The sequence below is a fragment of the Vombatus ursinus genome, unplaced genomic scaffold (genome assembly GCF_900497805.2).
Source record: "Vombatus ursinus unplaced genomic scaffold, bare-nosed wombat genome assembly UNPS02014779.1, whole genome shotgun sequence".
NCBI lineage: Eukaryota > Metazoa > Chordata > Mammalia > Diprotodontia > Vombatidae > Vombatus > Vombatus ursinus.
Genome location: NW_020954557.1, coordinates 14,608,585 through 14,632,617, shown reverse-complemented (window position 1 = coordinate 14,632,617; position 24,033 = coordinate 14,608,585). Strand labels below are relative to the sequence as shown.

Below are 24,033 nucleotides of genomic sequence, written 5' to 3'. Positions count from 1 at the left end.
AGCTTTTACTGTGTAGGGGAAGTAGGGGAAGGTGAGAGGAAATGAGTGAATCTTATTCTCATCAGATTTGGAGTAAGGAGGTAATAACATACACACTCAATGGGGTATGGAAATCTATCTTACCCTACAGCAAAATAGGGGGGAAGGGGATAAGAGAGGGGAGGAATGAAAGACGGGAGGGCAGATTGGGGGTGGGGTAATCAGAATCCAACACTTTTGAGGAGGGGAAAGGTCAAAGGAGAGAATAGAATGGAGGGTGGGATAGGATGAAGGGAAATATAGTTAATTTTTCTCAACATCACTATTATGGAAGTGTTTTGCATGACTACACATGGGAAAATAGAAGGGGAAGGGGATAAGAGAAGGGAGTGGTGATAGACGGGAGGGCAGATTTGGGGAAGGGGCATTCAGAATGCACTCTGTCTTGGGGTGGGGGAAGGGGTGAGATGGGGAGAAAGTTTGGAACTCAAAATCTTGTGGAAGTGACTGATGAAAACGAAAAATAAATATTTAAATAATAAAAAAGAATGCATGGCCTGAACTGGGGCAGCTAGGTAGCCCAGCGGATAGAGCACTGGGCTTGGAGAAAGAAAGACTCATCTTCCCAAGTTCAAATCCAGCCTCAGATACTTCCTAGCTATGTGACCCTATGAAAAGTCATGTACCCCTGTTTTCCTCAATTTCCTCATCTGTCAAATGAGCTGGAGAATGGTAAACTATTCCAGTATCTTTGCCAAGAAAATCCCAAATGGGGTCACAGAGTCAGACACAACTGAAATGAATGACCAGCAAAAATGGCATGAACTAACAATATACTAACAATATTTACTAATATTCTTTAAATTTGGGCCTCAAGTAAGAAGAAATAGCAACATATTTGGATTATTTTGTTATTATCATAAGTTTTTTAAAGTTATTGTTTAAAGTTAGAGATCCTGAATTTATAGCTAAAACAAATGAAAATAAGATCACAGCTTCCTGGTTTACATTACAAAACAAAATTTGCTACTTGAATAGCACAACCACATTTGCTATTTGGATAATTTCCTTACTTGCATGACAGCTTTCATCAGTTCTCGCCACGTTTTGTCCACTGTAGAAAATCTTCTGCCTTCCTCGGGCATTTGAGCCATAATGTCAGGAGAACTAAAAATTGGCTCCAAATATAGCCAAGTTGCCTGAACCTTTAGCCATTCATCCAGAATTTCCTGAAGCAGCAATAGTTTACCTTCCCATTCTCTGTGAATCATAAAGTAATAGCTCTTAATAACCTTCTCAAGAAAGAACAACAATTTTAACATATTTTTGTAAAATGACAAAATTTCAAAGGACTGAATTAACATTTCTTTATGTGGTGGTTCCTGATCCCCACTACTGTATATATGTTCAAAGACAATTTACTTACTTTGTTCCACAAAACCTTTTGAAAGTCACACATATGTATGCATATACAGATCTGTTATATGTATCTGTAAGAATAACTTCTCAATTTATATAGTACTCTATGGTTTTTCTTCCCTCATAAAAGCTCTGTGAGATAGGGAAGGCATTTATTTCCTAATTTTATTTTCCAGTTTAGGTTAAATGATTTGCCTGGGGTCACACAACATATAGGTTTCTAGATATCATTCATAACATAAAAACTCAAAGCTTCTAATTTTATAGCTAGTAATTATTGATAGAGAAGTACACACTAATTTTTCTGAGAAAATTATATCATTATTGAGGAGAGACAACCACATCTAGATTTCATATCCTTTAACATTTAGTTTGATGTCAATTAGACTAGAAAAGCTTACATTCTAAACTAACAGACCTCAATTCCTAAGAGGAAACTTGCATTTGAAGGAAATTTCACATGATCCTATCTATCTGGGCATAACAATAATAATAATAAATGGGCATATTTAAAACATAATAGAATTACTATTACATTTCTCATTTTAAGGTTATAATTCATCAAGGAATTTGTAATATCCTAAACTATAAGAAGCAGATCAATCTGTTAATATCAACTTAATTTATAGCTAGAATGTTTATATGTATTTTACAGTTACAATATTATTCTACATGAGTCATTCCATAATTCATATCCCATATGAATTATGATTAATGTATTTTAGAACCTTAAAACCAAGAGAATAGTTCTAAGACATTGATATATTTAAGTTACATTAATGCATTTAAAAAAATTCCCCCAAATATTTTCCATATTTAACAATGCATTTTAATGATGTACTCATCTTCTTCCCCTCCCCTGTTGTTTTGACAATGAAATAAGAGTTTGGACAGGAAACAATTGCTAGTGATTACCTAATCCAATCTCTGGGCAACTAGATGGCACAGTGGATAAAGCACCAGGCCTGGAGTCAGGACTCATCTTCCTGAGTTCAAATCTGGCCTTGGACACTTCCTAGCTATGTGACCCTGGGCAAATCACTTAACCCTGTTTGCCTCACTTTCCTCATCTGTAAAATGAACTGGAGAAGGAAATGGCAAACCACTCCAGTATCTTTGTCAAGAAAACCTCAAATGAGGTCACAAAGAGTCAGACACAACTGAAACAACTAAACAACAAAAATGGCTTGAACTAACAATATACCAAAACTTACTATGTAATTACACCCACTTCACATTGAGCAATGCAAGTTCCTTCTCGAGCAGAAAAGAACCAGTTGTGTAGATGGTGGTATTGCCAAGTACATAACTAAACTAACTGTACTCCTCATTTAGGAAGTGCTGTCTGGTATATGGATTACAAAACAATTCTCTCTCTTCATGTAAATATACATAGGAATGATGAGTTCTAACATTCCTGGGAAAATCAGACTGAGTGGGTTTTGTCTATTCTTTTGTTTTAGAACTATTAGTCATTCAATTCACAATATAAAAACATTAAAATAGTAAGAACATATTTGAAGTACTAAAGATGTGAGGGCTGTGTGACGATTGAGGCACACATTAATTTACCTTATTTCTTTTTCATAAGGCTTAATGAATGGAGATCCTCGCATAGTCTGTGTTTTAACAATATGGTCATCTAATAACATCTGAATTTCATCCACTGCTGACAAAATGTACATCCCGGTTTCTCTGTAAGGCAGGATGACAAATTCCATTGAATCCCATTCACCCATCATCTTCTCCATGGCCTTTTCAAGTGAATATTCTTTGCTAGCTGCTTCACTAATATTTTCAAATTTGTCCAAGTATGGTTCAAGATCCATTTCTAGAAATGAAGAGACAGTTGAGTCTTCTGATGGCTTTAGGACATAACCAACAATATCGGACATGGCTTCCCAATGTCGGCTCCGCAAACCAGGATTGCAAATCACCTGAATAAGGGGAATGTGCTCCTTGAATTCTTCAACTTTTGTTTTCACCCTTCTGGTTATTGCTAATGCATTGGGAGAATCATGGAAGACTTTTTCTAATTTATATAGTGCTCTCCAGTAGTTCCCTACATCTCCTTCTACTAGGTCAGGATTCACCTTGGTATATGGGCCTTCTGTCCAATTTCTAAATTTGTTGCTAAATTCTACAGCCATATCATAGAGACGAAGATAAGGGTTCAAAGTATCTTGGATTTTTTTACGCTGTGGATATACAGATGCCGGCCAACCAAATGCCTCTTCTTCTGCATTAAACTGCTCAATCTGAAAAGACAAACATGAAATATTTTCTAAAAATTAAACTCCACATGTACCAGTTCTTCTAACAGATAATATTTTCAAGATCAGCCTTTAAAACATACAACTTGAGCTCTTTTCTAACAATGTTAATACAAAAAAATTTACTAAATAAATTAAGCTAAATTTTTTTTAAATAGAAACTCTGCAGACTAGAACTAGCAGTAATAATAGGTGGGATCTAATTAATATGATGAAATTTAAGAAGGATAAATACAAAGTCTTATACCCGAATTTTAAAAATTAGCAAAAAGAATTAAAAATTTTAAAAATTAACAAGAAGAGATAGGGGATCTACACAGCAGTTCATCTAAAAACCATCTGGGGTTTTTAGACTCAATGTGAGTCAAAAACATATCATGATGTGGTATCCAGGAAATCTAATAAAATCTCATGTTACATTGAAAAACATAATTTCTAAGAATAAGAAAGAAATGGTGCTGTACTTTGTCTTAATTGGGCCAGATCTGTTCACACATGGATGCTCTATTTTAGGAAAGACTTGGGCATTTCTAGTGTAGAATAACCAGGATTGAGAAAGGCTGCTAGTTCATGTCATGAGGACCAGATGAAGGAAATGGGCTTGATTAGCCTATAGAAGAAAAGACTAAGTGAAGAGGGACATGATGCATGTCTTCAGGTATTTGAAAGAGTGCCAAAGGGGAGAGATTAGACTTGCTCTACTCACTCCCAGAGGGTACAGCAAGGAGCAAAGGGTAGAAATTATAAAGAAAAACTTTGTTAATTCTTAATATAGTAGAACTTCATAACAGTTGAGCTATTCCAAAGTGAAATGCGCCGCTACTGAAGGTGAGGCATTCCTCCCTCAATAGAAGTTTACATACAAAGGCTAGATGATCACTTTTCTGATGTGTAGTAGGGGGCATTTCTGTTCAGGTGTGGGTTGGACTAGGTGGACACGTAGGTCCCTTCCAATTCCTAAATTCCCTGAATTCATTTTCCTAACACTGAAACATTCATACCATAAAGTTGCTTTGCTTATGCCAATTCCATCCCTTGACAATTTACAAATTATACCTTTTCTGCTGCTGAATCCAACTTTGCATCTAGTGCTTGAGCTTTTTTGAGATATCGATTAATATCTTGAATATCTCCAAATCCGAAAAATTCTTCTACTTGCTTGGAATAACTGTCGAGTTCCTCAACAAATCGCTCACATCGTAACTAGTTTAAAAAAAAGGTTCTTTACTGTTTGAATGAAACAGAAACCTATGTATCTATGAAAATTAATATCTTAGAAACTATAACAAAACTCTTTCCTTTCAAAAGCCCTGGCAAAATCCTAAGAAAGATAAAATGGAAGTGAATTGGATCGTAAAACAAAACTTTAGAAATCAGGGTCAAAAATTAGTCCAGTTAAAAAGCAGTTAAGTTTATACTCCACTAATTCAGAATGTATTATTCCATGGAGGGTTAGATTAAGGTTTATATACATATTAACTGTAAAAAAGAGCTATTAAGAAAAATTTATATGTAGCCATAGAAATGTTTACCCTCCTGAAGGCAAGCCATCTTTTCAGGGTATTATAAAACCACATTGTGTTTATATTGACTAAATAATAAAAAAAAAAGTTAATCCATTTGCTAAAGTTCTTAAAGATTCCCTTCTATCCTGTCCTTCCAGTTTACTGAATCAATTTGAATTTACAAAATTGTATTTCTTTATACACATACATTCTATGATTCATACTTCTCACTGTCATAATATGTCTTTCAATTAGGAAAAATTCACAAGATTTTAGTGTTAAACAAAACAAAAATTCTATTTTTGTTGTGATTCTTGCCTCTCTTAAACTTATTTACTGAAGAAATGCAAAAGTTGAAGACAATGTCAATATTCTGGCTACATATCCTGCTTTGAAAATTTAAGTATCAACATCCAAGAAAAAAATTTGAAAGAAAAAAGTGAGATAAACTTACAAGTCTTCATTGGAAAGGTACTCTGAATTAAAAGTCAGGAAAAATTAAGTTGAAATAAAATATTTTACAATTAAATCTCATGATTAAGGGAGGATTCTATTTTCTTAGGTTCTGGTAAATCATTTTTTGCTATTCTCACCTTTTCATTTTTTATAACTTTGTATGCTTTGCTGCTTACTAGCATTGACACATAAGTAGAAAAGATCAAAAAGGAAAGAGGAAAAAACCCCCTAAAATTCCATAATTTCAGAAATTGATTCTGGAATATCACACATAACACCATGTAGATCTTTCTGTACTGGTTAATAATTAGAGCTCAACAAGTCTACGATTCAAAGAAATCTTACATAAGTAACATGTAATTTACTCTTCTGCCGTTCACTAATTAGGGGCAAAGCAATTTTAAGTGACTTATGAATGATTTGTGCATTATGAAATTTTAAATAGATACTAGTTGAAAATGGAAATGTTAATCAATATTATGAATTACTTTCTTATTAATATGGTTTATCAATTTATAATGTTTTGAGGGATAATCTATTCTAAGGTTTTCTCCCAAATGAACTGAAGAATCAATAGTTCACTATGTTTCATACATTTCTTTTCTATTCACTTACTAAATAAAGTATTCTACCTATGATGTGTTATATGTGAAATGGAAACTTGATACCAAAGGAGTAAAAACATGGTACTTGCCCTTTAAGAGCTTATAGTTTATGCAGAAGTTTGCATTATAAACATTTCTCTTAATAATAAAATATTTTTGTTAATTTACAAGGCAAACCTTAAGTCCATCTTGGTATTGTTCTGTTTTCTCTTTAATTATTTTTCTGTGTTCTTCAAAAATCTCCCCCATTCTCCCATACCATTGAAAAACATTATTATTTAGTCGAATATCAGCTGGAGAGAAGTTGGCACACTCTATCAGAAAAGCAAGGCAATTTTTGGCATCTACCAATTTTTGTCCCAATTCAATCATTTCTGTTGTCTCCACTTTCCGTATGGAAGCCTTAAGAGGAAAAAGTACAAGTTGTATTTTAATGGATAACTATTTTCATTGCATAATGAAAAATTGTTCACAAAGGTTATCTCTTGAAACAAAAAATAAAAAGGAGGAAAAAAAGAGTTCTGCAAAACTAATCAACATATCAACAGACAATGTGATGTTCCATACCTTGAGAGCTCACTCTACAAACAACAAAGAGATTTCCATTTTTTTAACTTGTTCTCTGGGGCCAAATTTGGTCATTATAATTACACAAGAGATATTACATTTTTTAAAAAATTCTCTTATTTTATTGACCCTCTTGCTTTTATATCATAAGTCAGTCAATCAATAAGCATTCATTAAGCACTTATTAGCTAGTTACTGGACTAGATGCTTAGGATACAAAGACACAAATTAAAGATTTACTGCCCTTAGGGATTTTACATTTTTTCCAAATAAATTCCCTTTCTTAAATAGCAAGCTATGCCTCGTAACAATGATTTAAAAAGAAGCATTTTAACAAAACTAACCAACACACTGACCATACCTGCTAGTATATGTAATATTCCATAGCCATAGTCCCTTACCTCTACAATAAAAGAAGGGAGATAGCAAAGATAGCTAGCATTTAGGTAGTGCTTTAAGATTTATACAGTGCTGTACATATGTAATCTCATTTGATCATCATAACAACCCCAGTGAGGTAGGTGCTATTATTATCTCCATTTTAGAGAAAAGGAAACTTAGACAAAAAGAAGTTCAGTCACTTGCCTGTGATCACACAGCTATTAAATATATGAGGCAAGATTTGAATCCAAGCTATTCTGACTGCAAATCTAGTGCTCTCTGCACTGGGCCACCTAGTTATCTGATAATTTAAAAGACATCTGTCTGAAAGTATTATGTTGATGTATTAATTCTCATTCTATTTAGTAAGGCTAAAAAGTGCATATATCAAAATCTAAGTAAGTGGATAAAATATAGCCCTAAAACTGATTTACAAAAAACTTCCATCACTTCAGGACCTAACCTTTCGCTTAACACTATAACGTATTGAAAATTTTTTAAAAAAATCAGCTAAATAACCAGTAGAGTCAGCAAGTTTGTTAATAATTTCTCTTCCATTAAAGTCAATGATTTTTCACCAAATTAAAAAAAACTGATGAGTTGTTTTGGGAATGTATGAACATAATGTATTAGACCTAGAAAAAATTTCAAAAACTCTGCATATGATATGTTTCCCAGTTCTTATAAAGGTTGCTATGTCCAACAGAATCCCATGTAAAAGAACTGAAAGCTACTAACTCAGCTGTTATTGAAAGTATTTCCAGTATTACAATACTTTTCTGGGGATTTAGGTCACTTATGTGGCAACTTTCCAATATATATAATCCATTTTCCCAAAGGAAGATAGATTCAAAGTCGTGGTTTTAAGTTACCTCACTCTGGAGCCACATATGTAAGTCACTCCCAAACCACAAGATGGAAATAGAAGGAAATATTAGAAGGAAATAGTACAATAATCGTACAAACTCTCTCCCAAAACTACCCTTCTAGAAAATGCAACAGATTGAGTCCTGCTCAGGAATTCCAAGAAGATGCCTGAGTCATTTTTCTGACCCTGGTGAGCACAGAGAAACTTTCAGTGGGTGACAAAGCCTTTCAGTAAGGTACCGAATGAGGTCTCAGACTCACGAGGTGGGGCTTAACGCTGCTCAGAGGGCAGGAAGAGTGCCAACTGGCAGCTCTGTTACTCATTGTGTAGCGCTGGGTCACAGATCAAAGGCAGACTGAGCAGAGGAACCTGAATCTAGAGGGGCCAGTCCACTGTAGTCCCAGTCCATAGATGTATCCTGACCAAGGAACAGGTACAGAAGCGAGTAGTAACTCCACTCCTGGGAGTGGACTGGTGTCTCAGATCTACTCTCAGACCCACAGAACGGTCTGAAGCCCAAAGAAAAAGAATAAGGCAAAAGACCCAAATCAAAGATGAACCTCTAGTTTCATCATTCTGAACCTGCAGAATTTTCCAGCTTGCTAATGAGTTCAGCAGCAGTCTACTAGATCTCCAACCAAAGTAAAGTCCACAGTCCTGCTGCTCAGACTCAAACCGAGGTTAGGAATCAACAGAGCTCAGACCAGGGAGGGCCGTGCTCATATTTCATTCTAGATCACAGAACTATGGATGCTCTGAAAGATTGCAGATCACCAAATTGAGCTGTCCTTGAGATCCTAGAATAACACAACACTCAATTCATGGAAGAAATAGCTGCAGAAACCAAGAGGACAGAAAATAAGATTAAGCACAGCCAAGCTATTCTCTCCAGAAATGCAGACAGCCTGTCCTTAACATACAATCAGAGGTCAGGGAGTAAGTCTGGAAGAATGAGCAAACAAAAAAAGATGCTCAAGAAACAAACCCAGAAGATAAGGACTATAAAATATTACAAGCAAAGCCTCAAAGAAACAAGTTCACCTAGAAATCTTGGAAAGAATGAAGCAAGAATTTTTTTTAAAAAGACCTAAAATTATTTTATAAATGAAATGAAAGTTCTAGAAGATGATAAAAACCTGGAAAATAAATGAAAGCCCTAGGGGAAAATTTAAAAAAGAAATGAGAATTATGGAAGACAAAATTGGAAACAGAATAAGCAGCTTGACATAAGAGTTGTGTACAAATTCTGACCTGGGCAAAAGATTCCCTTCCATTTTAGAACACAACAAATAAAGGTTAATGACTCCATGAAGCCATGAAAATATTGTTTGTTTTGTTTTTGGCTAGGCAAGGGGGTTAAATGACTTGCCCAGGGTCACACAGCTAGTAAGTGTCAAGTGTCTGAGGCCGGATTTGAACTCAGGTCCTCCTGACTGCAGGGCCAGTGTTCTATCCACTGCACCACCTAACTGCCCCACCATGAAAATATTAAAATAATCAAAAATAGAAAAAAATAGAAAGAGTCAAAAGACTGAATAGAAAAAGGTAAGGTATGTCATATAAAAACTGATGTGGAAAACAGAATAGAAAGAAATAATTTAAAAATCATTGTACCACTTGAAATCCATAACAAAAAAAGGCCAGACATCCTATTTCAAGGAATATTTTTTTTAAAAAAAACTACCCAGATCTCACGGAACCAGATGGCAAAGTGAAAATAGAAAGAATCCACCAATCACCTCCTGAAACCTCAAAAACTCCCAGGAACATTATAATCAAAATTCAGAACTTCCATACCAAAGAAAAATACAAAAGTAATCAGAAAGAAAGAATTCAAGTACTGAAAAGCCAAAGGATCACACAAGATTTCATTTAACAGCCGCTACTATAAAGAATAGGAAAACTTGGAATATGGCATTCCAGAAGGCAAAAGATATGTATGTACACCTAGAATACCCAGCAAAACTGAGTGTAATCCTATACAGAAAAAATAGATATTTATTGAATTAGAGAACTTCCAAATATTCTTGATAAAAAGACCAGAGCTATATACAAACATAGCAGTGAAAAGAAACACAAAATGTCAGATATGATCAAGCAATCATAAGAAACTAAACAAAGATGAGCTGTTTTCATTCTACTATGAGGAGATAATCCCCAGAACTTTAACATCATTAGGTGTCACAAATGTAACCTAATAAGATAGAGTCTGGCAGGTTTTTGTGGGTTTTTTTTTAAAATGTTTTGATGACCTTAAAGGAGGAACATGTTGTTTACTATGGATGCCTTGACAGTTTTTTGCCTTTTTATCCTCGGTACAATGCCTAGCATACAGAAGGTACTTAATAAATTATTTTAAACTTAAGATTTAAATCCTTACTTTCTATTTTTCTTTACTATTTGTATTTGTTCAAAGTTAAGTTTATAATGAAATAATTTTTAAAAAGAAAGATGCAAGGTAGGTATAAGCTGATTCTAATGTATTATCAAAGATAACTTATATGCAATACATTGTATAAACAGTATTACTGAAGGTAGGTAGGGATGGGGATAGGGAACTCCCAGGTGAGGAAGGTACAGGTTGGTATGTTCTATGCAACTTATAGTCTTAGAGAATGCCTGTGAGGCACTGAGAAGGTAAGTCACTTGTCCAGCTTCACACAGCCAGGGTGTGTCAGGTGGCACCTGAACTCTGGTCTCCAGGTTTTCAGGCTGACTCTATCCACAATGACACTTGAAAATGAAGTGACCTTGTCATGACATGAAAATGAAAGACTAACTCAGTTAAGGACTAAGAGAACAAGATAAAGGAGTCCAGCATATTGCACAGCTCTTCTATGGAAGATTGTAGGAAAATATAGACAACAATCATATGGTATTCAAAGTTATAACGCAGGTGTAAATGGCATTAATAGAAGAAGTGCTCACAATGACAAAAGTTATGTAAGTTACAAAATTTTAGACATGCAAGAACAACCATTGTATATAAGCCAAAATGCAGCATTACTCAAAGATTTGAATCTTTGCTTTAAAATAATCTTTTCAATTATTTAAATACAAAAATGTTCAGAATGTATACCTTTAATTCCATTAGTTCTGCTGTATTTGGAGGTGTACTTAGAGCCTTTTCTGCTATCATCTCAAATTCCTCACATAATCTGAAATGTAAGAAACAATCAATCTCACATATATCAATCTATTAAAACATATTTGAAAATAAAATATCACTGTAACGATTAATAGGTTAATATGTCCAATTCAAACATTAAGCCTTAAAAATAATTATCTGTCATTACAACGTCATATCTTCTGAACAAGTGGTAGGTATCACAGGAAAGATGCTGAATTAGATTAAATGTCAATCAGGTGACAATCATACAAGAGTCATCTGGATAAAACTGATATAAACCCACAGATCAATCAAATATCCTAGAAGATAAAAAAAATAGGTTTGTATTTTTCAACATGGTGCCTAGAAAATGGTACTTAGCTTCAAATAGGCTTTCACCACTGCACACTAATCCTGCCCCTCCACCTTTATCAACTCTAACTTAATTAAAATAGCAACTGTTTTGATTAATTTATTATTTTAATTTCATTGAACAGCAATTGTTTTAATGCCTTGCTTCTCTCTTCTCTTCTAAAGTCTCTGACCCCTCCACTGCACATGCTAATAGCAAATATCCTATCCTCTTGTTCACCTACTTATCTAACTACGGTTCCTTAGCTCTGCTTCTTCCAGTTTGCTGAACTTCTCAACAACATCAACCATCTGGTAACAACAGAGAAGGTAAACTTATTTCTCCTGAGACTAATCTCTCTGAGGAGTTCATAAGCTTTTTTGTGTCATGGACCCCTTTGGCAGTCTGATGAGGCCTATGGACCCCCTTTCAGACTAATGTTTTCAAAATCATAAAATAAGATACAAAGGATTACAAAAGAATCCAGTTACATTGCAAAAATATTTTTAAGCTCAATATTCCCAGGCCAAGGTCTCTGCTCTAGCTATTCAGTACTCTTGATCTCAGTCCTTGCTTCCTCCTACAGAACCTGACTTGCACAATCATCCTCAGTTTAATGAATCTTTGTCTTGAAACTTGGCATCTTCCCTCTGCCAACTGTTGAATGCAACTGCTGACTTTGCCTGATCCGAGAGCTAAAAAATTGGCTGAGGGCAATCGAAACCAGTTAAGAGAGGACTATGGAAGCCAGTTTAAAAAAAAAATGTTGAACAGACATCAGAAGGGCCTATCTGACTTTGATACAACTTACCCCATGACTGGAGCAGGTCCTCTATGGACTTTCAGTTGTTATGCAAAATAACTTACTGTAACAGCTTCTGAAGGCTATGCCTCCCATGTGATTCCTTACTTGTTGAAATGTATTTAACCCTGCTCCCCTCTGCCCCTCTTGGGCACTCCAGTACTTTGGCGCTGTGTGGTGGCCCCAAACTGCAATTCCCTTGCTTCCATTAAAGATTCTAGTTTTTGCTACTATGGTAGATTTCTTTATTTCAGGTTGACACTACAAATAACCTTAGTTCTCCTTAACTCTAAAAAGTAGGTGGTCCAGTGGACAGAGAGAGTACTGGGCCTGGAGGCAGGATGATCCATTTTCATGAGTTTGAATCTAGCCTTGGACATTTACTAGATATGCAACCCTGGGCAAATCACTTAACCCTGTTTCTCTCAGTTTCCTCATCTGTAAAATCAGCTAGAGAAGGAAATGGAAAACCACTCTAGTACCTTTGCCAAGAAAACCTCAAATGGGGTCACCAAGAGTCAGATACGACTAAAACAACCGAACAATTTCCTTGACCTTCTATACCAACAATCTACTGTCTTATCTGAACCTTCACTTCCTAAACTTCTTGGCAAAGTTGTTGATGCTCAATAATTCTCCTTCCTGACTAGTATCACCCTAGATCTCAGTCCCTTAGAATATGCCCTCTACAACCACTAGTCTACTGAAACTGGTTTCTCAAAGGTCATCAAAGCATTCCTAATCACCAAATACAATGGCTATTTTTAGTTCTTTTCTCTGATCTATGCAGACTTTACCATTTTGGACTAACAACTCCTGCTGGCTCGTTTTCTTTGACTTCAGAGATACTACTCTGTCCTGGTTCTCTTCTCTCTTCTTTAATTCCCCCCTAAGTTTCCTTCACTCATTCTCCATCCCCTTTCAAACCACTTAAATTAGATTTTTTATGAGTTTGTCCTTGGCTATCTCCTTTTCTCTTTCAATACTCCAGTGCAATTTAATTTTTTGCCAGAGCTTCAGAACTTCTACATAGATAACCCTTCAGTTTCATATGTAATCCATGACTCTTTTGAGCTCCATAACTTCATCTCTTTCCTGAACTCTAGTTCTACATCACTGATTTGCTAAACATCTCTTCCTGAATGTCCCATAACCATCTCAAACTGAACATGACCAAAACAAAAACAAAGAATACCTCATCTTTCCTCCATACCTATCTCTCTTCCTAATTTCACTATTTCTGTTGACAATATTCTCTCTCTTCTCTCTTCTTCTCTCTCCTTCTCATTTGGTCACCATCCTTATCACTTCTTGCCATTGAAAAATCTTCCTAATTAGTCTCTTTCTCTAGTCTCTCCCTTTCCCAATCCATTCTCCATACAGCTGCCAGAGATTGTGTGTGTGTGTGTGTGTGTGTATTCCTAAGGCACAGATCTGACCACATCAACTCCTCTGTTCAAAAATTTTCTATTATCTCTGTGATAAAATACAAATCTCTATGTTTGGCATTTAAAGCCCTTCATAGCCATGCTCCATTTTCTCTCCGGATTGATCTGACATCCTCCTGTGACCACCAATCAGTCTCCCCACATTCTATATTTTGGCCAAATTGACCTAACCTGATGTTCCCCATACATAATATTATACTTTCTGCTTCCTCTCTTTTGACCAACTGTTCTCCTTTGCCTGGAACGTTTTCACTCCTCAACTTTCTACCTCTTAGATTTCTAAACTCCTCAAAGTTCAGTTCAAATGCCACCTCCTACATGAAGTCTTTCCTGATTCTCCCAATTTTTTCCAGTTGTTAGCCCCATCCCATCCCAGCAATTATTTTTCATTTTTTTGTTTGCTTATCTATATACAGTCCCAATTCTGCCCCTCTCCCAGTAGAATATGTGAAAATGCACTGGACACAAGATTTATTTCATTTGTGTATCTCTACATAGTAGAGTGTCTGGCACATGGTAGGCATTTAATAAATGCTTGCTGAATTAAAATGCTATAGAATCTCTGACCGCTCACAGTTTATATCTATCCAGGATGTTCCACTAGTACCTGAAATTCAATATGTCCAAAACTGAGCTTACTATCTTTGCTCCTAAACTTGACTTCACTACTTCTGCCTGTGATACCATCATTCATCTTTCTCCCATTTTCATAACCTTTGGTTTATCTTCAACTTTTCTTTCTATGAATGTCCCTATGCCTGATTGAACACATACCCATCCTTTAAAGACTTTCTTGATTCTGCTTGTCAATAATGACCTTCCTCCTTAGAACTCTTATGACACTTGGTTTTACAACTCTTTAGTACATTTTAATGTACATTAATATTAATGTAAGCAACTAGGTGACTCAGTGGATTAGAGTGCTAGTCTTAGAATCAGAAAGACCTCAGTTCAAATTAGACCTTGGGCATTTATTAGCTCCGTGACTCTGGCCAAGTTACTGGTCCTCTCTCAGCCTCAGTTTCCACATCTCTTTTTTTGTTGGTTTTTTTTTTTGCTAGGCAACGGGGTTAAGTGACTTGCCCAGGGTCACACAGCTAGTAAGTGTCAAGTGTCTGAGGCCAGATTTGAACTCAGGTCTTCCTGACTCCAGGGCTGGTGCTCTATCCACTGTGCCACCTAGCTGCCCCCTCAGTTTCCACATCTTAAAAATGGGGACAATAATAGCACCCACCTCCCAGGATTGTTGTGACAATCAAATGAGAGAATATCTATAAAGTGCTTTGGAAACCTTAAATGAAGCACTATATAAAAGCTAGCTATAATTATAATTATTATTTATTAGGTAATATTATAAAATATAGTGATCCATTCTTGTCTTATCCCCCTAATAGACTATAAGGTCCATCAGGACAGTAACTGTGCCTTTTATAAAATTTCTATTATACCTAGTGCCTAGTACAGTGATCAGCACAAAACAGGCACCTATAACAAATGAATTAAAATGGATAGCAAGAAAAATAATTTTTTATTCTAGAAAAGAGGATACTTTATACTATGATCGATAACAAATGCTGGAAAACATACCCTTCATTATGAAAAAAGATTGAGCTCTTCAGAAGGTTTCTTCATGACCTAAAATAAATATTCCTAAAGGCATCTAATTCATTTTTCTCTGATGGTATGATTATTAGAACAATTTTTCAATTGCTAAGCTTCCTCCAGTACATCAATTCCTAGAGGAAGATACCACACCATCCTGGTTATCATGTCAATTATAATTCTTGCTTTTGACCTACAGAAGAGTATTCTGTTTCACTCATTAGTTTCTGAGTTATTAACAGTCAGTTAATTTTCTGAGGATCTTATGACCTCTGAGTAAATTGACAATTGGGTTTTCAGCTATGAAATGATAAGTGACCAGAAGATGAATGATGAGTGACCTAAAGAATCAATTACTAAAAGTTGAGAGCCGCACCACACCAGATTTGAGACTCCTTTAAAATTCATACTAACTATGTGCATATAATATATTCTTAGTGTTTTCTGCACAAATTCTGAAATCTATACAAGATTTTCCCAGAACCCAAAACCTCTGGGCCAAATCTTCCCACTGTTAATTGATTCACGTTGAAAAAATATAAACTAATATTAATGCTATCTTTAGCCAAACATAAAATGCCTCACAAAATGAGAACAACTTGATTATTTTCTCTTTGAGACTATCCATGCCACTGCCCCACTTTATTACTACAAAAAAGAACCGAGGTGACTAATGAATGTCTAATTAAAACAGAAAAAAATAACAATTTGTAAGTAAATAATGCCATTCACTTACTTCATATTTAATTCTTGATGGTCCTTGAACACTTTAGCTATAAGTCTTCCAGCAATAAGGTCTGCTCGCTTTGCCAAAGCCCTGATTAATTCTTCACAATGCAGTTCAAATATTCCTAAGCGAAGGACCTGGAACATCAGTTTGAAAATTTCAGTCACTAAGAAACATAGTTAAATTTTTTATCAGTATTTCTCAGTGTTATCTCATAATACCAATTTACTCTGATTTATCAGATTTTCTTTAAATATTTGACTTAGAAAAGCTATTTGGAGGGTATCCCTTTGTGTTTTACCAATTGTTTCCTTTTAAATCCTGTCAAAGAACTTAAGAAACTTAGGTACATTGCTTTATACAAAGTAATTTTATACAAAATGAAACAATTCATTAAATACTTTGAAGAACATAGTTACTGATACAGAAAATTTGCAAAATTAATGTAGAAAGAAATGAATTCTCTTGGTCACTTGGTTGGGGGAGAGGAGATGGTAAATGATGCATATCCTTTTGCCAGCAGAGGAACAATTATTTGTACTACAGTATTTCCTGCCAAAGGAACCTTAGAAATTAGAACCATAGTGAAATTCTCACCACTACTTTATGTACACTCTTAAGTTCTAATATGAAAAATAGAAGAAAAAAAGTCCATTCAAAGTCAAAAGTAAAAAGATCTATCTTTAAAACTTGCATTATTTACCTTTCTGGATGTATACTGTATCTCTTCACTTAGCTTTTGGAATTTCTGAATTTCTTGTATTGTTTCCTCATAATTATGTTCTCCCTCAAGGTATTTATCAATATCATATTCAGCTTGTTTGTTAATCAAGAAATCATACTTATCATAATATTTCAGATGCTCAATGGGTGCAACACTTTCAGCGAGAATCACATCCTTAATCTTTTTTTGGTGTTCATTTAATATTTCCTCCAGAATTATGGGCCTCAAGGTAGTTGACTGGGATTTACTTTCCTGGTTTGTGGGGAACACAAACATTAGTTATAAATTATCATTTATCACTTATGGCAATTTATTCCAAAACATTTATTTTGTTGGAAGCAGCATAATGCAGCTAAAAGGACGCAAGATATGAAGTTCAAAGACTTGCATTCAATTTCTGGTGCTACTACTTTTCTATATGACTTTGATAGAGCCATTCAATTTATCTGGGCTTCAATTTCCTCATCTTGAAAATGGGAAAATTAGACTAGATAATTTCTAAGGTCCCTTCTGGTTCTATGTCTAAGATTTTAATGCTGGATGATCCTAAATGCTTAGCATATTAAAGGCAATGAACTATGGTCTTAAAGAGATATAAAGAAAAAATGAGATATGTTCCCAACCCTCATAAAGCTTTCAAGCCATATAGGTTTTCAGGAGTTAGAACTGGAAGGTGGATTTAGACATGATTCAGTCTGATCCTCTCATTTTATATTTCTTTCTCCTGTTATTATAATCGAGCCCCATTTTCAAGTTATTAAATTTTTTTAAAAATTTGCTCGCGTGGATGTTTTATAATTGACTCATAACAATTCTAGTGAAAACTTGGACTCAGTCAAAAATGGCCAAAGCTATGATGATACCCTGAGATCCTGGAGAGAAAAAGAAGTAGGCCCATCAAATAATAATGCCATCAAATCCACCTACTCTGAGAAGTGACTGGACATATTTTGCTTTTGAAAATTGGAAAGGCTTCCTGGAGGAGGAAAGATTTGAGTTGAATCTTGTAACATAGGCAGAATTTGGATAAATGGAACAGAGGTAAAACATAGTGTGTATGGGTGTGTGTGTTGGGAAGGAACCTCAAGCATGGAGGAAGTAAAATGAAAGACATATTTTGATAACACTGATAGATTATGTAGCAGAATAGTAAAAGATAGTAGAAAGGTAGTTTGAGGCTAGTCATGGAGGGATGTTGAAGGGCAAGGCCTAAGAATTTCAGTTTTTGTTTTGAAGATAGTGACAGGCCATGGAAAAAATCTGTCACTTTTGATTAGTATTCTGACATCATGACATTAACAAATAAAGAAATCGTTTTCCTGCAACAGATTCTATAGATTTTTTAAAATCAGCTTTCTTATGAATGTACATTTAGACTACATGAAAACTGACCAAGGTATATGACTATGTACCAAAATGGATGTGTAGTTGGCTCTACATGTAGACTGTCCAGGCATCAGTAGCTCTCCCTTTGTGGCTCATTATATTGAACTGCCATTATTCTGTTTGTTAATAACAATTTTCTCAAATCTTCCCTCCTCCAGGAAGCCTTTCCAATCTAGGCCACAGTAAGCCCTCTTTTCTATATATATACTCATAGCACTTACTGTCTTCATCATTTAGTTGGTGCTTATCATTGACCCTTGGCACACTGTTATCATTTCACATATGTGTGTCTTCATACCTTTAATATAACCTGTTTGAACTTAATGAAAGGGGTCTTTTTAGCCCCCAGCTAGCATATCCTCATACAAAGAACATGATCAATAAATATGTTGGCTGATTGCTTCCCAAACTTTTATCACACTTGCTGTCTTTTGAGATTTTCAAATTGTACTTGTCTTTATTTTGCTGAAATAACTGAAATAATAGATTTGACCATTATTTATTATATTTATTATAGCTGGACTGAAATAACAAAGGTATAAAAGTCTATTTTTAGTGATAAGTAAGGGAAACAATATGCATTCTAGTTTTGTGTTTAATACATTTAAATAATGTTTTTCAATCTTCTTTTATGTCTCCAACAAGTTACAGCTCATCCTTTGCTCTAAAAGACAAGATAAACTGGCAGTTATTTCAAAATTTAGTGAGTTCTGGTCCTTGGTCATAATGGTTTTGAATCAATATGTTCTATTCAGAGACCTATAAATAAAATAGGACATAGACAACTTGGACAGAGTTCAAAGGAGAACAACAAATATGCTTAAGAGTTTAGGAAATAATGATCATGAGCAAAGGCTTCAGGGAAAAGTCCAAGAGAAAACATAATGACTACCTTCCAAAAGACTAGGCTTAAACTATAATTGGAGTCAAATTTATTAAAAGGAATTCTACTGTATCATGTGGGTTGTAAGCTTATAATTTTTAAGCATGCTACAGTCCCAAGATAGAGAATGTATGGCTTAAGTGTGTTTTACTATGTCTCTTCCTTTCTAATTGGCTGTAGGTACGTAATCATTTAGCACTTTGTTATAGATGATCTTACTTTCTAATTGCTTTAAGTATATAGGTCTTGTTTTTTTTTTTCCTGAGTCTTACATTGTCTTTGCATCACTCATGGCAACCAACAATATTAGGCACATACTTTACTCAATAAATATTTTCACTTGATTGAATAGTATTGTTGTAGGGATAAAAGAAACTATATTTTCACAAGTAGTATAAAACCAGACTTATTTCATAGTAATAGACTTTCTTCCCTAAGATTTCTATAACCAGGCCAGAAAATTAACTTTTTAAAAAAGGTAACCTACATCACAGATAAATCCATGACTTCAGAATACTATTCTTATACATAGTTTGAATATTAAATATTCTTTATGCAAATCAAGAAGATTACTATGTATAATGACCTATGGCAGGCCCTGGGAATAAAAAGACAAAATTAAAACAATCCTCACCTTCAGGGAGTTAACAGTCTACTGGTGGGGAAGACAACATTTGAGGAATATAAGTAATATAAGATGATTTGAGACATAAGAGAGCACTACAAACTAAGGCAATGAGGAAAACTAAGCTTTCTCATTGGCTATGGCATCTCAATTGAACCTTAGGGGAAATTAAAGATTTAAAGAGTCAGAAGAAAGAAGTAAACCTATTATAGGCATGTAGACAGCCTGTTCAAAGGCTCAGAAATTAAAGATAGAATGTCATGTTTAAGGAACAACAAGGAGGTCAGTTTGACTATGAAATACACATACATATACAGCCCAGAGAAGTGGGCTGGAGCCAGACTAATGGGCTCTAAATGATAAGCTCTCTACTGTACATTACTAATGAGAATCATTAGAGTATTTGTTAGTTGAAAACTTTATGTATTAAATATTGAGAAATATATTTTTGCTTAATTTTTTTTACTTAAAAACATTAAATTTTAAATTTTTTCTTTAAAATGAGTAATTTGTATCATCTTACTACTTCTACTTCCACTATTTATTGGTAATTTTTAAACCACTATTTGCCTATATTCTAGTCTCATCCTCCAACCCAAAACTCAATCGTTTACCATGGGACCCTGGGTTTCTGACTGGTGAACATTTAACACGCCTTGCCTAGACCTACCATGATGCTTCCCACTTAACTTTATGTTTCCACTCTTCTGTACTCTAGCCTTCACTTCCAAGCCATTACTCAAGCTTCGACTCTGCAAGCCTGGGCTTCTGATTGGTATAACATATATACCAATACTATAAGTGAAGTTAATGAGAAAATAAGATGCTTTACAAAAATTAACTTTAAGCAAACGCTTCTAGAACACATGTATTCCATAAAGCATAAGATACCTGTCATATTTCTATAATAAAGGTATCATGTTATCTAACTAAATTGTATGGCATTAAACTGATTTTAAAAATCAAAATATATGAATTACTTACCCATTTGGCATACAATTTAGTCTCAACCCTTGGTACAGTACTGACAGCCTTAATCATGACCTCATAAATATTTAGAAAAATTGCTTGATAATCATTAAATTCAGGTTCAAACAGAACATTTTCACCTTCGAGGATCAGCCTTGTTATAAAACCTGGATGCTCATAAGCTCGCACAGAATCCTTTAAAAAACGTTTAAAATATGTTCATTTTAGTGGCAAATCATAAAGAAGTCAAATCACTAAGATCAGAAGGTACAAATTTGAATCCTTAAGCACTTGTCATAAATATATCCTATGAAAGGACATCATTTAAATAAATAACATGTTTAAAAATGTTTTATAAGTATAATTATTATAAAACTGACATTCTGATGTTAGGTTCTTTAAATTTTGTTAAAATAGATCATAAAATAAATCTCTTTATTTTACTTTACTAACCATTATAGGAGTCTAAGAAGAATGAAAAGTATCTTAAACTACCTCCATAAGTTCACTTGTGTTCATCATGTCCTACTTCCAGTAGAATGGCCAACTACTCACATTATCAGAAAGCTGGGGTAGAAATAAGTATAACTTAAAAAATTTTTTTCCCATAAAATCAGCATTTTATTTTTTTTATTTTATTAATTTTTTTTTTAGGCAATTGGGGTTAAGTGACTTGTCCAGGGTCACAGAGCTAGTAAGTGTCAAGTGTTTGGTCTGAGGCCAGAATTAAACTCAGGTCCTCCTGACTTCAGGGCCAGTGCTCTATCCACTGTGCCACCTAGCTGCCCCCTAAAATCAGCATTTTAAAGGAAAAGAAGCTCATTCTTAAATCCCAATGCTCGGTATCAAGTGGCTACTTGCACACTGTTTCTCTAACTAGAAAGATATGAAAATTTTGTTCTCTCCTAGAAGATATAACCAAGGATGAATAATTTTCAAGGATATTGTGGGAAGCCATTCAAAAGTTCCCAGATGCACAAGAATACTAGGAATGATTTAGGAAAGGGAAGAAGGTGAAGAAGTTTATGACAATAGAAAAAAGGTAGGGGTAGGGATTGAAAAAAAGTGAAGAATAAAAGAAAAACTGGGAGTAAGATCTGTGTCTTGCACAGATCTGTGTTTTACAGGACAAGCTTAAATGTTCTGGGTGCTACCCCTTTGCCTGTGTGAGAGAATGAAGCTCCATTCCTCATTAACAGTTTGTCAGTAAGGAATGTTCCAAGGAAAGTTGAAATAGTCATTATGGAAAAGTTTTGCATATGTCCAGCTAGTTTGGGGTTGAGCCTTAAGTTTTCCCACAATAAGAAGTGAGCCTGACATTGGCTTGACAGCCCCAGCGGCCTCCAGCCCTGCCACCGCTGCTGCTCCGGCCCATGGGGAAAGTCAGCCGGGCCTCCCCAGCTTTAAAAAGAAAAAAAGATATCCTCGTATGATGACCTAAGAGTCGAGACCAGTGATTCAAAAACAGAAGGCTGGTCCAAAAATTTCAAACTGCTACAGTCTCAGCTGCAGGTCAAGAAGGAAGCTTTAACCCAAGCAAAGAGCCAGAGGACAAAACAAAGTATAATCTTTGCTCCAGTGATTGATCTGAAACGAGGGAGCTCTTCAGATGACCAGCAGATTGTAGGTACCCCACCTCATGTAGCAGTGGGCTTAAAGGAGCCTGTGCCTAGTGGATTTTCTTCAGGCGAAGTTTTGATTCCATTAGATGTGGTCTGTAAACATGATCCTATGTTTCCTAATGATTATGAGAAAGTAAAATGCCAAAGGGAGGAATGCCAAAGACAGCAGGAGCTGGAAAGGCAAAAAGAGATTGAAGAAAAAGAAAAGAGGTGTAAAGACAGGCATGAAGCTAATGGGTTTTCAAGACTACCAGATATAGATTCTGAAGAAGATGGAGATTATAAGAGAGAAAGGAGGAAAAGAAGCATGGGAGGTACTGCCATTGCACCATCAACTTCTCCCGTGGAAAAAGACAAAGAATTACCCAGAGATTTTCCATTTGAAGGGGAGTCAAGACCTTGTTCACAGTCTTCCAAAGCTGCTATTCCTCCCCCTGTGTATGATGAACACGAGAGACCATGATCTCCAACAGGGCCCAGTAATTCCTTCCTTGCTAATATGGGTGGCACTGTAGCTCATAAAATCATGCAGAAGTACGATTTCCGAGAAGGCCAGGACTTCGGAAAACATGAGTAAGGACTGAGCACAGCATTGTCCATTGAAAAGACGAGTAAGCAAGGTGGCAAGATCATTGCTGGTGATGCTATAGAGAAAGATGCATCCAAGAAATCAGATTCAAGTCCATTAACCAAGATCCTTAAGTGTCCTACAAAAGTGGTTCTACTAAGGAACATGGTGGGTGCTAGAGAAATAGATGAAGATCTAGAAGATGAAACTAAGGAAGAGTGTGAAAAATATGGCAAAGTTGGAAAATGTGTATTTTGTGAAAGTTCTGGTGCTCCTGATGATGAAGCTGTACAAATATTTTTAGAGTCTGAAAGGGCTGAATCAACAATTAAAGCTGTTGTTGATCTGAATGGGAGGTATTTTGGTGAACGGGTAGTAAAAGCTTGTTTCTACAACTTGGATAAATTCAGAGTCTTGGATCTGGCAGAGAAAATCTGATTTTAAGAGAACTCAGAGCACAAATCAACTCTGGCAATCCTTAGTAAGCCTTTAAGCTAAAAGCAAAGAGCAAAGAAGGCAAGCCTGCTTGAACAGTAGGTACTTAGACTTTGGGGAAGGACTCCTAAAATTCATGTTGACTGACCCTTTTTTTATTTTGTGGTTTTTTTTTTGTTCACAAAGTATAAAATTCTTAAAAAAAAGCTCTATGCCTCTCTGATTGTTTTTTTGTGTTTCATTATACCATAGTAGTTTACATTCATTGATAGGCTCTTGTAATGATTCTTGAATGCATCAGTGATGTGATATTTCATGAACTCTGGAAAATCTCGAAGATATCAAAGGGCAGGGGGAGGAGGGGAATGATAACATGGGATCCTTCACTTCCTTAGTAATATGCTAGCTGTAAAAAAATAGTTATATAAGCCCCACAGTAATCATCTTGGCAGTCTCTGCCAGTGGTGAATATGTCTACTCTTTTTTGGAGCCAGTAAGACCTTTCAGCTAATTTTTGGAAAACCTCTTTACATTCAAAAGTAAAAGTGGAGAATCATGAATGTAAGAGAATGAGTTTGAATGAATCATCTCTCTTCAAGCTAAGACAAATAGGACTTGGGAAAGGTTTGGATTGTGTGTTGATACAAGAATCAGTAGACTAGCCTCTTGCCTTTAAAGATCTGAGCACATCTCTGTGCAGGTAGAGAAATACAAGTTAGAACAAACCC

The 24,033-nt window shown here is 35.2% G+C and overlaps 1 protein-coding gene and 1 pseudogene across 1 annotated transcript in view; one reads left to right on the top strand and one right to left on the bottom strand.

Moving 5' to 3' along the window:
* The window catches only part of DNAH7 (dynein axonemal heavy chain 7), a 265,553-nt gene that overhangs the window by 213,904 nt on the left and 27,616 nt on the right, over positions 1-24,033 (bottom strand). The window contains exons 8-15 of the mRNA XM_027866000.1: positions 20,696-20,875; positions 16,797-17,069; positions 16,103-16,230; positions 11,133-11,211; positions 6,415-6,639; positions 4,728-4,874; positions 2,971-3,656; positions 1,053-1,239 (exon numbers count right to left, since the gene is read on the bottom strand). Coding sequence (XP_027721801.1) covers positions 1,053-1,239; positions 2,971-3,656; positions 4,728-4,874; positions 6,415-6,639; positions 11,133-11,211; positions 16,103-16,230; positions 16,797-17,069; positions 20,696-20,875 — 1,905 coding nt within the window. The remainder of the gene's footprint in view (positions 1-1,052; positions 1,240-2,970; positions 3,657-4,727; positions 4,875-6,414; positions 6,640-11,132; positions 11,212-16,102; positions 16,231-16,796; positions 17,070-20,695; positions 20,876-24,033) is intronic.
* LOC114045781 lies at positions 21,220-23,308 on the top strand (annotated as a pseudogene).